This window comes from Oncorhynchus mykiss, chromosome 6 (assembly GCF_057628025.1).
Source record: "Oncorhynchus mykiss isolate SJ-2025 chromosome 6, ASM5762802v1, whole genome shotgun sequence".
NCBI lineage: Eukaryota > Metazoa > Chordata > Actinopteri > Salmoniformes > Salmonidae > Oncorhynchus > Oncorhynchus mykiss.
In genome coordinates this window covers 20,557,693-20,579,255 of record NC_143027.1, presented here as the reverse complement: position 1 = coordinate 20,579,255, position 21,563 = coordinate 20,557,693, and the positions used below count along the sequence as shown (strand labels likewise).

The following is a 21,563-nucleotide window of genomic DNA, read 5'->3' as shown; positions in this document are numbered from 1 at the left end:
TAGAAGCCTAAGTGTTGTTCATTAGTTTACTCCAATTAGGGGAGGTCGTGGCTGAATGGAAGGAAGCAAGTCACCTCAGCACTGAGCCAACATCTAGTGGAACTCCTTCCCAGAAGAGTGGAGGCTGTTGTAGTAGCAAAGTGGGGACCAACTCCATATTAATGCCCATGATTTTGGAATGAGAGGTTCGACATGCAGGGTCCACATACTTTTGGACATGTGTGTGAAGGCACCAACAAATACCACAAGCAGAGAAAATTTTAAAACTACTACGGTCTCAATGTATTCAAAAGTAAAACTTTAGTATTTATCAGTAGTGTATTAAAAGCAAGCAAGACTGAAAAAATTAAGTCATCAACTGTATTCTTTGCATTCATTGCAAATATATTTATTTTCGCAAATACACTAAAAATGTTTACAAAAGCATTGTATAAACATTTGTGCAGTGTAAATTAACTAAAAGTTATGGATTACTTTTGAAATAGTTTTGCACCAAACATGACGATTGTCACTTTCAGCAGCAAAAAAATATATATCTCAGAAGTAACATGAAATGTCTGTTAGTCGGTGACTGAGAAACTTACACGCAATGACATGTGAACAGTATACAGTTGCTACACTGCTTAAAACAAAAATCCGTAACGTTTAAGTACATTTCTGAAATAAAAGGATGTATGGCACCAGCGTTCTTCTTCCCTGAAGGAGGGCTTCATTCATCTATGGGTTAGATTGAGAGTACACTTCCCTTGTTCCTGTTCTGGCACCAAGGCAATCTCCCTACACATGTACACAGATAGTCAGCCTTCCAATTAATCACTCCAGTTTGACAAAACTGTGCATTAGCTGCACAAAAATAGGTCTACATTAGCTTATTATCCTACACACACACATTCACAACCATGAAGGAATTCTCTCAGAACATTTGGGGACTTTGCTACCCTCACTGATGGATCAATATCTCACATTATGAACCAGCTTTACAAGATGTATTTCTCTGTGAGACAAACATTTCATGATACAAACTGAACATGTGTGCGATAACCCCCGTTGAATATTAAAAAATAAACTGTACTTGGAAATGAAACACGACCACAAAAAACGTACACTCGGGACAAATATAACAATGAACATATGGATACATAAATATTGTGTCAGATTAAAAAACTTTTATATAACATTTTACATAACCTTGTATTGCTGCGTCAATACATAACTCAGTTTTTCCCCTTCACATTAGAGATGCATTTTAACCCTTTGAAGTTCGCTTAATATTAATAATCCTTATCAAATTGTAAAAACTACATGTTTTGGCCTTGATGGGAGAAGCACATGACTCAAACACTGTTGTAAATACACTGCATTTGGAATGCATCCAAAACAGCAACTTATTCCCTATACAGTGCAATACCTTTGACCAGGGGGCACTACCTTTGACCAGGGGGCACTACCTTTGACCAGGGGGCACTACCTTTGACCAGGGGGCACTACCTTTGACCAGGGGGCACTACCTTTGACCAGGGGGCACTATCTTTGACCAGGGGGCACTACCTTTGACCAGAGCCTGTGGGCCCTGGTCAAAAGTAATGCACTGTAAACGATATAGGGTGCAATTCCAGACGCAGCCATAGTATAGAAGGTAGGCAGACGGTGGTGGCGGCACAACCGTTATCTCTAAATTGAGTAAACACGAGCTGGAACCGATCTATGTAGGTTATCTTTGGTCAAGCACAGGGGAGCGAATGGACTTGAATGATTGGGTACAAAAGGTGAATGGGACTAGTCAGTCAGACAGTGGTAAGTATTGGCTCAGGTGTATGCGTGTGTGCACGCGCACACAACACAGTTCTGGTTTAAGGTCTTATAGATTCAAGTCAATAAGGATGGTAAGATATACTGTGATGATTAAACAAGTAAGCAATACATGCACAAGGCCATGATTGCTTGTATATAGATTGAGCTGAAAAGGCCTACTGTTTATTGGTCCTTGACATATAATATAACCAGGACCAAAGTTTGAGTAGATGCCCAAAGCCATGTCTGACAAACGTCCTTAATTGCACAACCAAACTCATGCTTGAAAAAAAAAAATATATATATAAAATTTGTTTACTAGGGCATCCCATCTAGAACTCCAGAGTTTCCAGTTGAACAAACCCTATAAATCACCCACAGAAACAAGTATTACAAATATCAAAATGATATCAATATGGACAATTCCTCATGTTACAATGTGTTGCTATCTATAGTTATGTGCTAATCACAGTAAATGACAGCAAGCTTTGGGCATTGTATCCTGCTCAAATATTCTTCAATATTTAAAGAGTTGCTTCACAGAGACCAGACATAGCAATTCAGAAGTTGATACTGGTTTCTGTTGGAACAACCTTAAAAACAGAATATGAGCATGGATGGCTCATCCATATAAAAAATACAAGTCCATAGGTTATGGCAATTAATAGCAGCAATAACAGATACAAATAAAAAAATCATATTCAATGTACTGAGAAGCAAGTAACAAAGGCAAAGTGTCCATCTAGAATAACACCTCAGGAACCACATTGAAAAACAACCCTGGGGCAAACTACTGAAATACACAGAAGGACCCTTGCATTTTATATAACAACCCAAAAAATACAGGGCACGTTCTTTTTTTGGGGAAAGTGCAGGAATTTTCAAGTTGACAGTATTATGGCCTTAGTTCATTTTTTCCAGAAGCAACTGCCAAAAGGCTTGACACAACACAGAGACTAGTGACCAAAATGGCAAAAAAAAAAAATCAAAACATCAGACAAAGAGTGATTCAAGTGCCATGTTCGTCTGAATATCTACAGCTCCTTGGCAAGCCAGTTGACTCTGACATAACATGCACAGCAGAAGCGGTGTGCATGGCCCGATTGTTTATTCTACAATTCACCTGCGTTTTTTTTTTACGGCGCACCAGTCGATGTTTCTAACAGTGTTTCGTCTTTATGTGAAAACCTGGTCACCTTGTTATGAGGACTGTACTATCAATCCAAATTGTGCTTTCTCCAAGTATTGATGCAGACACACAAAGTGGGTCCACACTGATGTTAAAAAAATGGTGTCTTTGGCACACCTGTGACTACTTGCTGGATTAGGTCAGAGGTAGCCAGACATTTCCCCCTTGCATATGTACAACTATTAAGATATCCAGCTTTTTACCATATCAACAAAGAAACACAGAAAATTGTAAGGCAGAAAGTAGGTTCAAGTCTCCCTTATAAGTTTTGTGGGTATGTTTCTTTTCTTACAATTTCAATATGAGATGAAAGTTAAGGCCTTTCCTGAATGGGAAAGCAGCTATTTACTAATGCCTTATCTGAGGAAATGTCTAAGGTTTAGAAAAAAAATCTGTCTCAAACTAGTGTTGGGAAAGGTGAAGGGAAAGGGAAAAAGAGCTAAATGTCTAGTTTCTCAGTTGTCATACTGCATGGTAAGACATGCACACACAAACTGTCACAAATTCTATTTGATAACAACTTGGGTGTGTGCACTGACGGATTCATCCCTGGAAAATAAAATAAGTAGTCAATTTCTTTTTTCTTCAAAAAGGATATGCTAAGTACAGTTTTACTAGCAAAACCACTTATATTCTGAGTCAGTGAATACTCAGTTACAGGGAGAGAAGAATACCAGATGTTTTAATCTGGTGGCTGTTTGAGGTGACCTCACAAACACTGATACAAAGAAATGTTTCAGGACCCTCTAGTCTTCATTAAATCAGGTGAAGACTACCCATCAGTCAGTAGAACGCTGATAGTGACTGCTCAGTGGTTGTTATTAATTAGTGAGAATACTGCCTAATTTGATACTTATTCCCTCGCAGAAAATACTCAAAAAAGCTTTGTCCTGGCTGTCCAAGTGTTCCTTCATGAACCCAGCACTGAGCCCAACAGAACAGAGACAGAAGTGACAGTAGGAGTAGTAGTAGTAGTAGACAGGAGTTGTTGTTTTGCACTATGGCAGGCAGAAAGACCATGCTCAGCAGGATAGTCAAGAGCATCATTGAGATGAGCAGCATCTTGATTGACATGGACATTTATTGGGGTGGTTGCCCAAAAGTGAAAACCCCTGTCCGCACTGAAAAACCCTGCCTTGGTTATAATGCTCCGCCTGCCCCGCCACACAATGCAGCCTGCATCAACACTTCTGAGCCTCCACGGGAGACATGGCGATGTAGGAGCCGTTCCTCATTGGCTGGTTGGTATAGTTGTTTTCTGATGGTTCAACCTCTGGTTTGTCGCTGACTTGAGTGTAGGCCGTTTCATCTTTTGCCGTCTGAAGAGGGGAGGACATTTTGTAAACAAAGCAGAATTCAACCATGAAAACAACAAACAAATGTCATTTGTTTACAACTAAATCGGAAATGTATTGCAATGGTATATAATAAACTAATTGTGGATAATCATTCATTAATGTCACTGTACAAAACCAACAAACTCAAAATACTTTCAAGTTAATGAAGAAATACCACTATGAAGCAGGAATGTAAAATAAATGTATATATTATACCTAAAGATATTAAAATAAGCAAGAATTGCTAATAACTGAACGAAAATGACAAATGAGGCAAATTAAGACTTACAGTAAAAGAATGAAAAGCTTCAGTAAAATCAATACGTTTTACTTCATTCTAAAACAGAAAGGAAACAGGGGGGGGTTACAGAACATGTTAATCATAGCACGGTAACTATACAGTTCTTCAAAGCTGGAATCCTTAGTTGATACATTCATCTTATAAATTTGATTTTGGAAAATATAAGTTATGACTCATCAGCTTATTTCAACTGTCGTACCCCCATCAGAACCCAAAATACAAGCTTGCTTTACTCCAATGTTTGTAAGCGGTGTAAATGTAAACAAACACTGAAGCGTTAAAAACTCTATTTTATATTGTCAATGGTCAGTCCATGCATCCATGTCTGGTGGTTCTGTCAGTGGTTACATTTCTCCAGACTCATTCCTCAGCTTTTTAACAAAGCTGTGTTTTGGTATTGTTTGAATTAAGGATTATAGCTTTATCTGATATTCCAAGCTATGACATGTGAACTTCTACTAAGATAACCCCCATCTATCCGAGTCACAACTGATGGGTGGGGAATGAGGTCGTGCAAATGGGGTCAGATGGACTAACCTAGACAAACACAGATAAGTGTTGAAAGTACCCTGGCTATCCTACAGAACTATTGTTACTAGAGCTCAGAGCACTCTTTGGCCTGTACGGTAGTGTAGCCTATACACGGTCATCATTGTGACTGTCTATCTGCCAACAGGGACTGCTAAATTAAGATCTATACTTCCTGTTTTGACCTCAGTTATTTAAAATTGTTAGAAAAGCCAGCAGCACTATAATTTCATACAGAGATTACAGAAGGCAGCAAATGTTGACTATGTGAGGTTCCTCATGCACGGTGTTAACATGCAAGGAGATGGAGAACTCAGACACCAGACCACTGATGTTAATATAGAATAATAAATTGTATATAAAACAGATCAAACATGCAAAGAGCACAGTCAAAGCTAACATAAAACCTGTTGTATCAATGCACCATTCAATTCTAATCACTTAGAACATTCCTGGACAACAACTGACATATTGTGAGTGACGTGCACAATTTACACTATATTTTAGAGAAGCTTATGAATATTATTGCTACAAAAAAAAACAGTTTAGGGTCTCCTGGTAATAAGTGCAGGGGTAGAGGACAGGTCTTACCTTCTTCTGGCGAGACCTGCAGACCAGGACGACTAGGACAATGAGCAGGATGGCTCCCATGCCCACGATGAGCAGAGGGAAGTTGGACACCAAGATCACGATGAGCAACAGGGTTCTCATCTGGGCAGCAGAGTCATCGTCAATAGTGGCCGTCTGGGGGAAGGTGGGGGGGGTCACTAAGGTTATTAACCTGTCTTTAATATGTTGTTATTAACTGATCTTAATAATAGACTAGAGGGTTCTCTCTAGCTAAATATCTGGATTTCTGTCTAATACAACCTAATTTGATATGTCTTGGTTACACGTGAGGATGACTGAATTTCACAACATAAATTGGAGAGAGAGAAAGGGAGGAGATAAGTCTTACCTCATTGACAAACATGATGGGAAAAATTATCTCGTTTAGATGTTTGGTTTTGCTGTGGAAGAGAAAATGAAGTGAGGACTTGAGATTCAACAAAAGGCCTTTTCACTCAATTTGTATGAGGGATGAGTGTGGCAAACTATTCAGATTGCTATACTTACGGGAAGCCTTGAACTCTGTTCAAAATTATATTGAGCTGGGCTCTCTTGCAAGCACGGATGGGAACCCCAGTGGTCTAAAAAACAAAATAAGGCTTTAAAATTAAGCAATAGAAACTTATTCAGTTAGAACATGCCCTTTCCAACATGGAGGAAGCAAAATGTTTATATTCCACTGGTACTGCATTAATTGACACATACAACATGTAATAGAGCTATTAAATACAGTATACACACACAATGAGAGTATGTAAGTGTATAGGCCCCATAACTGATCCTGCATATTGGCCTCATCACTACACAGTGGGGCAAAAAAGTATTTAGTCAGCCACCAATTGTGCAAGTTCTCCCACTTAAAAAGATGAGGCCTGTAATTTTCATCATAGGTACACTTCAACTATGACAGACAAAATGAGAAAAGAAAATCACATTGTACGGTTTTTAATGAATTTATTTGCAAATTATGGTGGAAAATAAGTATTTGGTCAATAACAAAAGTTTCTCAATACTTTGTTATATACCCTTTGTTGGCAATGACAGAGGTCAAACGTTTTCTGTAACTCTTCACAAGGTTTTCACACACTGTTGCTGGTATTTTGGCCCATTCCTTCATGCAGATCTCCTCTAGAGAAGTGATGTTTTGGGGCTGTTGCTGGGCAACACAGACTTTCAACTCCCTCCAAAGATTTTCTATGGGGTTGAGATCTGGAGACTGGCTAGGCCACTCCAGGACCTTGAAATGCTTCTTTCGAAGTCACTCCTTCGTTGCCCGGGCGGTGTGTTTGGGATCATTGTCATGCTGAATGACCCAGCCACGTTTCATCTTCAATGCCCTTGCTGATGGAAGGAGGTTTTCACTCAAAATCTCACGATACATGGCCCCATTCATTCTTTCCTTTACACGGATCAGTCGTCCTGGTCCCTTTGTAGAAAAACAGCCCCAAAGCATGATGTTTCCACCCCCATGCTTCACAGTAGGTATGGTGTTCTTTGGATGCAACTCAGCATTCTTTGTCCTCCAAACACGAGTTGAGTTTTTACCAAAAAGTTGTGTTTTGGTTTCATCAGACCATATGACATTCTCCCAATCTTCTTCTGGATCATCCAAATGCTCTCTAGCAAACTTCAGACAGGCCTAGACATGTACTGGCTTAAACAGGGGGACACGTCTGGCACTGCAGGATTTGAGTCCCTGGCGGCGTAGTGTGTTACTGATGCTAGGCGTTGTTACTTTGGTCCCAGCTCTCTGCAGGTCATTCACTAGCCCCCCCCCCGTGTGGTTCTGGGATTTTTGCTCACCGTTCTCACGGGGTGAGATCTTGCGTGGAGCCCCAGTTCGAGGGAGATTATCAGTGGTCTTGTATGTCTTCAATTTCCTAATAATTGCTCCCACAGTTGATTTCTTCAAACCAAGCTGCTTACCTATTGCAGATTCAGTCTTCCCAGCCTGGTGCAGTTCTACAATTTTGTTTCTGGTGTCCTTTGACAGCTCTTTGGTCTTGGCCGTAGTGGAGTTTGGAGTGTGACTGTTTGAGGTTGTGGACAGGTGTCTTTTATACTGATAACAAGTTCAAACAGGTGCCATTAATACAGGTAACGAGTGGAGGACAGAGGAGTCTCTTAAAGAAGAAGTTACAGGTCTGTGAGAGCCAGAAATCTTGCTTGTTTGTAGGTGACCAAATACTTATTTTCCACCATAATTTGCAAATAAATACATTAAAAATCCTACAATGTGATTTTCTGGATTTTTTTTCTTCTCATTTTGTCTGTCATAGTTGAAGTGTACCTATGATGAAAATTACAGGCCTCTCATCTTTTTAAGTGGGAGAACTTGCACAATTGGTTGCCGACTAAATACTTTTTTGCCCCACTGTATATGGTAGATAAAATGTTTGTTCATACCGGGTTAAGGTCAAGGTAAGTTTCATGCTCCTCCTTGTTGGGGTGCAGTCCATCAACAGCATTAATGTACTTGTCATCTGCCTGATAAAAGTGGGGGAACGACACCACGATAGGTGCACCTATGGACAAGAAACACAATTTAAGAGAAAACACCACAAGCAACCTATATTACATCAAATAGCCCACGTCCTTATCTTGGACTGCCATAAGAGAGGATTAGGCTAAACAAATTCCAAAGTTTTAATATTGGGGCTCTAAAAGGGAAACATCAGATTGATAACGTGTGCTATCTGGTATTATTACCCAGGCATGGAGATAACGGAACAAATAGTAAAAATATGTGTCAAGTTCTTTCCTTGCCATTGGAAAGGCGGCCTGTACCGGACATGTTCTGATAGTGAAATGATTTGTTTTTTTCAACCCATGACAAAGCGTTTCCTTTGAGGTCAGAATGACCATTATGAAGTTCCACAAGGTACTACTCAGAGACACCATGTAATGTGTTCCAGTGTGGGAGCCAATAACCCTCACTAAGGAATATGAAAACTATTCAAACTGCTATATCTGACAAATGGAATTCAAACCACCACAAGGAATTAATAAAGGGTCCTATTCACCTATATTAATAAAGGGTCCTATTCACCTATATTAATAAAGGGTCCTATTCACCTATATTAATAAAGGGTCCTATTCACCTATATTAATAAAGGGTCCTATTCACCTATATTAATAAAGGGTCCTATTCACCTATATTAATAAAGGGTCCTATTCACCTATATTAATAAAGGGTCCTATTCACCTATATTAATAAAGGGTCCTATTCACCTATATTAATAAAGGGTCCTATTCACCTATATTAATAAAGGTTCCTATTCACCTATATTAATAAAGGGTCCTATTCACCTATATTAATAAAGGGTCCTATTCACCTATATTAATAAAGGGTCATATTCACCTATATTAATAAAGGGTCCTATTCACCTATATTAATAAAGGGTCATATTCACCTATATTAATAAAGGGTCCTATTCACCTATATTAATAAAGGGTCATATTCACCTATATTAATAAAGGGTCCTATTCACCTATATTAATAAAGGTTCCTATTCACCTATATTAATAAAGGTTCCTATTCACCTATATTAATAAAGGTTCCTATTCACCTATATTAATAAAGGGTCATATTCACCTATATTAATAAAGGTTCCTATTCACCTATATTATTAAAGGGTCCTATTCACCTATATTAATAAAGGGTCCTAATCATCTATATTATTAAAAGGGTCCTATTCACCTATACTGCAGCCCCAAGAGGACGCGGTTAGAACAGCCTCAAATCAATAGAACCATGATTTCAGCATTACGAACACTGAGGAATAACTTTGCCCCGATTGTTGAACTAGCTCTGCACCACACTACGAAAGCGGATGTCTCTTAACAATATATCTACTTCCCTCACGAGACTTAAGGGTTAACGTAGTGCATTTATATGCCATGTGATTGTTTTATGAGGGGAAAGCCTTGAGATTATCTTTATCCTCAAATTCAAGTGTTTTATAGCCCTCATCCAGAGTTAATCGTTCACCATCTACACTACTATGAAATCTGGATACTCAAACATGGACATTTCTGATATCTATTGGAGCTTGGATTGCAGCTAGAACTAGATTGATTAGGTTATTATTAATATATATATTTTTATTTATTTATTTTTTTAAATCGGTCAAAAAACTAGGTTATGGGGTTAGTCAAAACAAACAGTGTGTATGTGGGGCACATATTTTATGCCAACCAGGGTTGTGACAGTAATTAACCATCTCTTACCTTCTCTGCAAACACTGACTTTTAGCACCCCGGTGCCGAGGCAGTCGCCAGCTGGCACACAGAAGCCGGCGTTAGTGGGGTTCTCCTCAGGACTCTGCAGGACGTCGTGGGGCGGGGCAAAACGGTAGGCTGGGATGCCCTTCACGTCCACGTCCTCAACATAACCCAGATGGATAGACCTAAACCCCAGAGGCAGGTAAGAACAAGGAGAAGGACACATAAGCTGTGTAGGAGTTTCTCAGTTCACAAAACTTACAGCAGGAATTTGGAATTCAGTTCTACACATGTCATTTTGCAGAGGAGATTGTGAGGTCTGTGTTAACAAATGTGTCACCTACTGTGTGGAACATTGGATGAATATGACAAGACAAAGTACAACGGTCTCGATTGAGTCAAAGCTCCATTTTATACTATGTGCCTCTTCTCCAGATTCTCCTCACGCATTATGGTGTTGGTTGGATCATGCCCAACTCACACCTGTTTACCATGGCCAGGGTGTGGCGTCTTCTACAGGGGTTTACCAGTCCGATATGAATACGAGTCAGTCGTTTCTCAATAATTATTGGCTGTCACCTAAACCACCGTCCCTCTCTGTACTGGCTGCTTTGACTGTAAACAAATAATACAACTACAGACAATACAGATTTGGAGATATGACTGACGTACCTGCAGAGGTCAGCCGCAAAGATGTACAGCAGCTCTTTCCTAGACAACAGAGGGTGGAACACACTGCCGTCCGTCCCGTTGATCATGTTGCTCTGGTTAGAGGACCACCATGACATTTCACTGTTGATAGGGGAAAGGTACGGGATATGTTAGACATCAAGAAGCTTTCATTTACACAAGGTTGTTATAAAACAACATGGCGGGGCCAAATACGGATTTCATTTAAAATGCCTGGAAGCGGTTTTCTATTTCTGATATTTAAATATACGAATTTGCAATCTGCTCTGTCATGACAGGGAGCAAATGAGTTTATCCTTGGACTTTGAATACTTGATTTGGACAGATCCCAATTCATTCCCGTTCAATGAGTAAACCCAACGTCACAGGGCAAGGACCAAAAAGAAAACTGCTGACAAATGTTTTTTGACAACCATTAACTACAACAACATGAAGGTGGAAAACAGAGGGAAATAAAGGACCTTACGTCAACCCATTCCATGTGTCTATTCTGCCATATTCCATGTAGTCACGTTCGCCAGTCAGGAACACAAACTCTCCTTCATGAGTTCCATTTTTCTAGGAGGAGAGAGAAAGACAATAGTTCAGTCAGACTGTCATATCAAAAGGAATACATCCAACATCCAGGAGAACAGTGGACAGGTACAGAATTAGAAACAGCCACAGACTCTTGATAAGCAGAGGAAAAATAAGAACACCTTCCTCCAATGCGGTCATTTGGGAAGGAATTTCAGTGTTTAAAGTGTCTGGTTGTCATTGTTGGAACTGTACTGACGGGGGATAGTGCTATAGTGTGAAAAGAAATGCCACTGCACTACTGTAGCCTGCCTATCCCAGTCTGTTTTGCCTTCTCATATTACAATTTTATAGGCAGCGGTAAGAGACTGTAGTTGACCAAAACGGTTGACACAAATGCTTTGACAGTTGAGATTTTACAATTTAGGTCAAATTCTACCCAACGTCTAGTTCTTTCAGAGGATTTCCAATTAATGCAGCATTATCTGGTTTGTGGAACCTGAGAAAACTATTCACATTGTTATTGCGGTAGGTGGAATAGCAGATGTGAGTCTCCAAAGTAGACACGAGTCTCCCAGAAAAAGGGTAAGTAAAGCAGCTTCATCAGCATTTTGTCATTTTCACTCATCACGTGATGACTCCACGAGACCTCCTCCCGGGCCCTACCAACAGAGACATCCTCCCGGGCCCTACCAACAGAGACATCCTCCCGAGCCCTACCAACAGAGACATCCTCCCGAGCCCTACCAACAGAGACATCCTCCCGGGCCCTACCAACAGAGACATCCTCCCGGGCCCTACCAACAGAGACATCCTCCCGGGCCCTACCAACAGAGACATCCTCCCGGGCCCTACCAACAGAGACATCCTCCCGGGGCCCTACCAACAGAGACATCCTCCCGGGGCCCTACCAACAGAGACATCCTCCCGGGGCCCTACCAACAGAGACATCCTCCCGGGGCCCTACCAACAGAGACATCCTCCCGGGGCCCTACCAACAGAGACATCCTCCCGGGGCCCTACCAACAGAGACATCCTCCCGGGGCCCTACCAACAGAGACATCCTCCCGGGGCCCTACCAACAGAGACATCCTCCCGGGGCCCTACCAACAGAGACATCCTCCCGGGGCCCTACCAACAGAGACATCCTCCCGGGGCCCTACCAACAGAGACATCCTCCCGGGGCCCTACCAACAGAGACATCCTCCCGGGGCCCTACCAACAGAGACATCCTCCCGGGGCCCTACCAACAGAGACATCCTCCCGGGGCCCTACCAACAGAGACATCCTCCGGGGCCCTACCAACAGAGACATCCTCCGGGGCCCTACCAACAGAGACATCCTCCGGGGCCCTACCAACAGAGACATCCTCCGGGGCCCTACCAACAGAGACATCCTCCCGGGGCCCTACCAACAGAAGCATCCTCCCGGGCCCTACCAACAGAAGCATACTCCGGGGCCCTACCAACAGAAACATCCTCCCGGGCCCTACCAACAGAAACATACTCCCGGGCCCTAACAACAGAAACATACTCCCGGGCCCTACCAACAGAAACATCCTCTCGGGCCCTACCAACAGAGACATCCTCCCGGGGCCCTACCAACAGAAGCATACTCCCGGGCCCTACCAACAGAGACATCCTCCCGGGGCCCTACCAACAGAAGCATACTCCCGGGCCCTACCAACAGAGACATCCTCCCGGGGCCCTACCAACAGAAGCATACTCCCGGGCCCTACCAACAGAAGCATACTCCCGGGCCCTACCAACAGAAACATCCTCCCGGGCCCTACCAACAGAAACATCCTCCCAGGCCCTACCAACAGAAGCATACTCCCGGGCCCTACCAACAGAAACATCCTCCCGGGCCCTACCAACAGAAACATCCTCCCGGGCCCTACCAACAGAAACATCCTCCCGGGCCCTACCGACAGAAACATCCTCCCAGGCCCTACCAACCACCTACTGGTTCAATGACTAAAGGATTTCTAGTGCAATTTCACAACTTTCGGTTAAATCACAAATTTCAAGACTGGCCATTAGCTAAGGTTATAACTTTAGTGAATGACTGTATTCAGAAGTGTAATCTGATTAAATATATTTCAAGGTTTTACTAAACACAAACACTGCCTACCTTCCACATCAGCCCAAACATCTCATCCACCTCTGGCCTAATGCTGTGGATTTTGGTGAGCAAAGGGTCCTTGAAGCCCCACAGCACCTCGTGGACGGTGCGGGTCATGAAGATCTCCACGCCGAGGGACTTCATATATATGGAGACGAAGGTACGCAGCAGGAAGGAGTAGGAGTTCAGCTCACTCATCACCGCCTGTAGAGGGAGAGGAAAGAGAGAGAGAAGGGGATAGAGCTCACATTCTATCATACCACTAGTAACAAAATGATAAACAATGTTTCTAAGTCTATAGCTTTGGTTGCTGTCTAGACTCTGGTTTGGTTCTCATTAATGGAAATTGGATTACGTCCATGAAAGTGTCTGCTATAAAGTAAACGGTTGGAAGGAACAAGACCCCAAGATGTCATAATACAGCATTTAGAATAATGCTGGGAAAGTCTACTGGAATGATGCAGTAAAGGAATGTCAATATAGGGTTACAGCGGTTATACTGGGAATCTTGAAAGGTTAAACTTAACCAAAATAGAAGAGGACACACTTGTGGAATAATTCACACCCTCATGTTTCTAAGTACTCAAACTGTGTTGCACCACAGTTTATAACACACTATATTGCAGATACAACGTGTCCATGGCAGCTAAGATACACTGCATAAGCGAAGACTGCACAAGCATACCAAATGTAGAGGTAACAAGCAAGCAGAGGCCGAGAGGGACACATACTAACTCACCACAGCTGGGATGTTGACTGTCCTCAGAATGTCGACCTCTGGATTACCTCTGGACTTCTCTGGGACGAAGACAAAGCTTTTGGGATTCAGAGCATAAACCTTGGTTCCATTTTCAAGGAAAGTCACATTTTCCCTAGGTCTGTATTCCCTGTTATGGAAAGATGTGGATATGAGGATTAAGTCGGTCCATACAGATGTTCACATGGGGGTGAAAGACAAGTTCAAACAAGTCCACCAGCAGGTTCAGCAGCATGGAACCGCTTTCATTCAATAGGACTTTCCCAGGACCTGAATCACCAGCTTCCCATGATCAAACGAACAGATAATAAAACAAATACATTGTAAACCGAATCTTAACTTGAGATGAGCACATGCAAAACCTTCCATTGGCATCGATACATGATTTCCAATTAAGTCAAAGTTATGACTCTGGATCTCAAGATACGATTCATTCCTGTGTGAACTGAGCCCTGTGTGAACTGAGCCCTCCTAATTTCAAAGGACAACAGTGAGTGTGTTGTCAACCCACCTGTAAGTGTAAGGTCCAATCTGGGTGACCACTGCCTTTCCCCCTGCTAAGAACACTTCAGGGTTGGTCACGTTGAAGAAGTAATACTCCATGTAGACTGGAGGCGGCGGGTTCTTCCATGACTCAAATACTCGGCTTGCCTCTGTCAAAGTCAATTCCTTAAAAAAAAAATATTGTTATAGAGAAATACAGTTATTTAAGGACGGTCCAAAACAACAATGATCTCTCCAAGTGTAATCTGTTTAGGGTAGTACGTTTGAGCGATAGAAGGAGCGCTGGCCTAAAAAGCTATTTGAAACAGTAACCTAAATGAAAGATATTTTGGCTTTCAAAAGCTATTTAATTTTTTATTTTAGCTGCACCACCCATCAACAACCCTTTCAGGTTATACCAGAAGAGAGCACACAAATTGCAAATAATGTAGCGAAGACACAATGCCAGCACACCAAAACCCCAGGGGAAAACATAGGTGAATAACTGTCAGAAGAAAACCTGAGTGAAAACAGCAAAGGAGGTTTGGGTGAACCCCAGCAGGCTGATCAAGGGATGTTTGCATTTTTCCTTAAATGACCACTCACCAAATTGGCAGCATGACAGTTTGAATAAACAATACGGAGTAGTAGCACTGTCCTATTGGTCATCATATGAATAGAGGGAAGTGGTTAAATGTGTTCAGATAAGTCCCTCAGACGACAGTAATCCATGTGGGACTAAATTTGTCCTGTTTTTGAAATGCGGCAATGATTAGATAAAAAAAAAAAGTGTACAGGTAAATTCTAGAGCTGCGAGGATACCAGTATCGCAATACTCATTAGTATCGTGGCAAGGAAACAAAATGGGTTTAACTTCCTTAGGTAAACAACCCTAATATTGCAAATGTAACAGTTTAACTTTAGTCCGTCACCTTGCCCCTATCCGGGCTCGAACTGGGGACCCTCTGCACACAGATAACAGTCACCCTCGAATCATCGTTACCTATCACTCCACAAAAACCGCAGCCCCTCTGCAAGGGGAACAACTACTTCAAGGTCTCCGAGCGAGTGACGTCACCGATTGAAACGCTATTAGCGCGCACCACCGCTAACTAGCTAAATTCGGAAGATAACATACAAATTGTCATTTAACATAAGAAATGGATGATGGACATCCACAAGTTAATACATACCATATGAAACGTAACATTTCATACTAAATGGAGCGTCTCGGATTTAGGTACAAAATAACACGAAATGCTCTGAGACCGGAGTAATTCAACTGTAATTAAAACAGATGCAGTGACATTCAACACTTTGATAAAATGAAGCGTGCTGGAACATGGTTGTCAAATCTAAAAAGAGAATGTTGGTTGATCCATAAAATACTGGTAAGTAATGTATGCCTACTGTATAGAGAAATCTGTAACAACAAACTACCATTCAAGGGGGGTATTTCTAACTTCAAGTGCGAAATGCCGCACCCCCCCGTCCTTTACATGGCTTTCTCTGTCCCTTGAGTAAAGTGAGGTGTACATGAAAGGCCTTTACCATTCAAACAGCTCACTCTCATCTTGAGGTCTCAGAGAAGCTCAGTTGTCGCTTTTAAGGTGTGGCTCAACACGGCTGCACAAACTCGTTTCCCGTTCAGACTTGATCTTTCAGTGTTTTCCAGTCATTGGGCCAATGGACTATCCATTTAAAAGTATGTCCCGGAAGAACTATATATTTTATATCATATTTGGTGGCAAGAATTAAGCAGCGGTGGGCCACCTCTACTAAATGAATATAGGGGAAACTGGGTACATACTTCCTACAGAGTCCTAAATGATCTGATCATTTTGCCTCATACACACATTCTGACAAACACACTACACAACACAACTGTGCAGAAGGTCACCACTCACTAGCTAGAGCATTGAACTGGGGGCATGCTCCTCGGGGAAAACAGAAGCCTGTTGCTTCACTTAGACTCTAGTCAGTTTTAAACATATCTGAAATAGGCTGTTTCCAGCACAAGACATGAATCAACTCATTCAATAGCCCATTTCATGATGTACAGCAAAGTATGAAGGCTGTGGAGTCAAATATCGCTTCGCATGGAATAAAGATATCCCTGAGAACTTCTGAAATATATAACAAAATAGCATATTTGATGCCGAGAAGCCATTTCCCTTTAAATTTTATTAGATCATTTGAGTCACCTGAAAGTTGTGACAAATCAAGCCATACTAAGCCAGCTATTCCAATCATGCGTATATTGGCTGCATTTAAAGTTAGAATCCGCAGTTGAAACAATTAAAGCAGTCACTCCGCCTGTTTTTGTAAAAAGCTGAGGGGTGGGCCTGTAGAAATGTAACCATTCTCAAAATCATGGACAGAGCTATGGATGCAAGGACTGACCATCCATGGCCTTACAATTATATTTTTACCTATGTGTTTTTAGTTTCCTGAGGGGGAATAGGCTTTGTCGTTCCCTCTTCACGACTGTCTTGGTGTGTTTGGACCATTCCAGTTTGTTGTTGATGTGGACACCAAGGAATTTGAAGCTCTCAACCTGCTCCACTACAGCCCCGTCGATGAGAACGGGGATGTGCTCGGTGCTCCTTTTCCTGTAGTCCACAATCATCTCCTTAGTCTCAATGTAACCAAGACTAACCAAATGGTTACCCGGACTATTTGCATTGTGTGCCCCCCCCCAACCCCTCTTTTACGCTGCTGCTACTCTCTGTTTATCTTATATGCATAGTTACTTTAACTATACATTCATGTACATATTACCTCAATTGGACCGACCAACCAGTGCTCGGTTAGCCAACATTGGCTATCTGCATTGTGTCCCACCACCCGCCAACCCCTCTTTTTACTCTACTTGATCAAGTAAAAATATGTTCATCATATATGCATAGTCACTTTAACCATACCCACATGTATATACTACCTCAATAAGCCTGACTAACCGGTGTCTGTATATAGCCTTGCTACTCATATTTTCAAGAGGTATTTTTTACTGTTTTATTTCTTTACTTACACACACACACACACTTTTTTTTCTCTCCGCACCATTGGTTAGAGCCTGTAAGTAAACATTTCACTGTAAGGTCTGCACCTGTTGTATTCGGCACACGTGACAAATAAACTTTGATTTGATGGTGTACAGTGTTTGTTTACAGACAACGGATTAAAATAAGCTTATATTTTTAGGTTGATGGGGTATGACAGTTGAACTAAAATCATGAGGCATTTATAAGTTACAGTACATTCGGAAAGTATTCAGATCCCTTGACTTTATCCACATTTTGTTACCTCGCAGCCTTATTCTAAAATTGATTAAATTGCCCCCCCACTCAATCTGCACACAATACCCCATAATGTCAACGCAAAAACAGGTTGAGAATTTTATGCAAACATATTAGAATTAAGAAACTGAAAGTCACATTTACATAAGCATTCAGACCCTTTACCCAGTACTTTGTTGAAGAACCTTTGGCAGCAATTACCCAAGAATACTCGCTGCAGGCTTGGCACACCTGTATTTCCTCTCATTCCTCTCTGTAGATCCTCTCAAGCTCTGTCGGGTTAGATTGGGAGCGTCGCTGCACAGCTATTTTCAGGTCTCTCCAGAGATGTTCGATCAGGTTCAAGTCCGGGTTCTGGCTGGGCCTCAAGGACATTCAGAGACTTGTCCCGAAGCCACTCCTGTGTTGTCTTGGCTGTGAGCCTAGGGTCATTGTCCTGTTGGAATGTGAAACTTCACCCCAGTCTGAGGTGCTGAGCGCTCTGGAGCAGGTTTTCATCAAGGATCTCACTGCACTTTGCTCAGTTCACATTCCCTCAATCCTGACTAATCTCCCAGTCCCTGCCGCTGAAAAACCTCCCCACAGCATAATGCTGCCACCACCATGCTTCACCGTAGGGATGGGGCCAGGTTTCCTCCAGATGTGACACTTGGCATTCAGGCCAAATAGTTAAATCTTTGTTTCATCAGACCAGAGAATTTTGTTTCTCACGGTCAGAGTCTTTAAGGTGCCTTTTGTGACCTTCACCCCCGGCCAGCTCTAGGAAGAGTCTTGGTGATTCCAAACTGTTGGAGGCCACTGTTTTTGGGGACCTTCAATGCTGCTGAAATTTTTTGGTAGCCTTCACCAGATCTGGGCCTCAACACGTGTGTAGATTGATGAAGAAAGTTTATTTTATCCATTTTAGAATAAGGCTGTAACGCAACAAAATGTGGAAAACGTGATAGTCTGAATACTTTCCAAATGCACTGTATATTCTTCAGGAATCAATTGGTAGGCTATAATTAGTACAAATGGATGTAGCAACTATGGATTCTAGTTTTAAAGCCAAACACTGACTACATACACAAAAGGTGAGTGTGAGAAAACCACCACCAACATGTGATTCAGACTCATCTTCAGCAGTATGGTACCAAGTTCCACAATCAGTGATGTCTTTTGTTTTTATAAATCAAATAGAGTCCCTCTCAAAACGGATACAATTCCCAAGAGAGACCGTTTCTGTGCAACACTAACTTTTGGTAAAGTCAAGGCCTAGATTAGAAGAATTCCTGTGTTTAACACCCTTGAAAAAAGTCTCTCAAAGGCTTCCATAGCTTTCATGTTTACATAAATTCACTCGTAGAAATGCTTCAAACCTTGATCTCACAAGCACAGGCAAGCAGGGACAAAGGGTTGAGGGCTTATCAATCTTATCTAAAATATATATTTTTAAACTCACTATTTTTGTAGCTGGTGGTTGGGTCACATGAAGAGTGGTAAGGATATTAAAACATAACCATCAGGTTCACTCAAAAATAAATGAAAACCTGACCTGTAACATCTGTGGGAGTTGTGGTTTGATAACCTTTCTCAAGACAATAATACATGTTATTCAGTGTCATGTTTTGGGGCGGTTTTCCAGTCTATGGGATGACAAACTGTTTGAATGAAAGTTGACAAAAATTTAAACTTATGACATATGTTAACTTTTTTGGCAGGGGACAGCGATTGTTTTCCAGGCTGAGCAGTCCTCTAGACCTAGAACAGGCCAGGGCTGAAACAATGAAACAGATGAATGCTCACTGTTGTTTTATGATCCAGGAAAGTCGTTCTAAGAGCCGTTTTAGATATAGAAGTGGTACAGTTGTGGATGGACATTCGTTCTTAATTTATCTATCATCTTTTCAGTCACCGGCAATATGTCCACATAAGACTCCTGCACTTTATTGAACTTAAAATACAGGTAGGCCGAATGACAACATCAGCAATATGTTTCATTTCATGTTATGTATTCTAGGCCTAGGGTGACACCATATCCCAAATAAACCCAGACCCAAGTAATTTAACAGCGGCCACGAAACGAATGTTTATGTGTCTATCCTATGACTGAGTCTGACATTTTTGCTGAGGTGGGCATGGCACTTGAAGAAAGAGAGCTGTTCAGATGCGAGAGACGTTCAACCAGGTAAGCAAGAAAGAAGGATGAAAAGTGAAATGAGGGAGCGGGACTTAGCCTTCATGGTCTCTCTCCCTTCCCCCATCCATGCGCACGCACCTCCCCAACCCCTTACTGATAAACCACGAGGAAAGCTCTTAAAATTTTAAATCCCATTCCCAAATAAATTAGATTGTGACAGACAGGTAAATGAGATGAATACACCACAAATAAAGATGCAGCAGTACACTTGTATTTCAACTCATCTGTCAACCATTATGTATAATAAAGCAAATGAAGTGAGTGGGCTTTATTTTATTGTTGGAATAAAACAGGCTGCTTGCCTACAGTGCACCAATCCTTGGTGATGATGATGTTACCGCAACGCGCTGTGACAGGAACATACCTGGCATTGTAAATCAGCCGGTGAGATTCAATCAGGCTATACATTGAGTTTAAATGCTGAACGCCTTGCAGAGCTGTTCAAGAGGGTTGAATCAATATTGCTGATTTATGAATGATACAATGTTGCTTTCCTACCACAAAAAAAAAACAATTGGTTGGTAGTAAAGCATGCAGCACTTGTAAATTGTCGACCTTGGAACGCATGCTGCACTGACCCATGTTGGGTAGAATAACCGGAGATGCGGATAGAGCAAACAAATGCTGTAACGTTTTCTATCGAACATCACCTAATAACAAGGAATGGGAATGTGACTCACCGTCTGCTGTTTAGTGCAAATACAACTAACACATTAAAGCAACCAGCATATAAAACTATCAAATGTATGTTTGAAGTGGGAAAAAGTTGCAACTCACCTTTTTTAGCCGGTTGTGAATCATTGTTTGAAAGACTTGAGCCACCACCAAGGCGATCCCCACTATCAGTAGGTGGGCGCAGACAATTCCAGTAGCGTAAATTACACAGGATCTCCGAGTCATGATTCCAGCCAACTGTCAAACTAATCTGGCAAATGTGAAATTACTTACCAAATGACACTAACGATAATACTGTAGGTTCTGATCTTTTAGGGGTTATTTTACTCAAAAGGTGGCCGCTACTTCTCACTTTGCCTCTTACACTACAGCGAACCTCACTATACGAATTTGAAAATTGCTCGTTGATATGCAGATATCGTTGATAGTTTCCTTAGTGCTGTCATAGAACAATGTTCTTCTCTCCATTCAGCCGTTTTCCTAAGGAGAATCGACTGTGTTGTTCGAAGGCAGCGGGAGAAATAACAGTGCTAAGGACGGGCGCCAGACCTCCACTCCCTCCCTCACCAGATTCAAATGAAGTCGGTCATGCGAAGAGGTTCGTTTTGGTGTCTGCTGGGCGGTGGGTGTGTTAAAATGTAGCGTGCTTTCTGTGGCTGAGGTCACTGTTTTACTTTATAGCACCATAAACATAAGACGGCACAAACTACGATTTGCCCTTGATTTGATCTACCTTCATAGCGCTGTTTTATATTAGGATACATTCAACCAAGCAAAGATTTGAAAGTAAACTTGAGGTTCTGACGTAATTTGAGACCAATTCACTTTCATGTGTAACTATGCAAGTAATATTCTTTCAAG

At 41.7% G+C, this 21,563-nt stretch overlaps 1 protein-coding gene across 2 annotated transcripts; it reads right to left on the bottom strand.

Moving 5' to 3' along the window:
- Positions 1-359: 359 nt before the first annotated feature.
- scarb2a (scavenger receptor class B, member 2a) lies at positions 360-21,563 on the bottom strand. 2 transcript variants are annotated; one of them, XM_021605538.3, is made up of 14 exons: positions 20,976-21,563; positions 20,805-20,866; positions 14,578-14,735; positions 14,049-14,196; positions 13,319-13,513; positions 11,136-11,227; positions 10,652-10,771; positions 9,986-10,164; positions 8,162-8,280; positions 6,263-6,336; positions 6,105-6,156; positions 5,738-5,890; positions 4,607-4,654; positions 360-4,299 (listed from the first exon to the last, which is right to left on the bottom strand). In XM_021605538.3, the coding sequence occupies exons 2-14, from the start codon at positions 20,826-20,828 to the stop codon at positions 4,162-4,164; spliced, it is 1,500 nt and encodes a 499-aa protein (XP_021461213.2). In that variant the 5' UTR covers positions 20,829-20,866; positions 20,976-21,563; the 3' UTR covers positions 360-4,161. The 2 variants fall into 2 exon arrangements, with proteins under 2 accessions (XP_021461213.2, XP_021461211.2); XM_021605536.3 differs by having other exon boundaries at positions 20,805-21,462.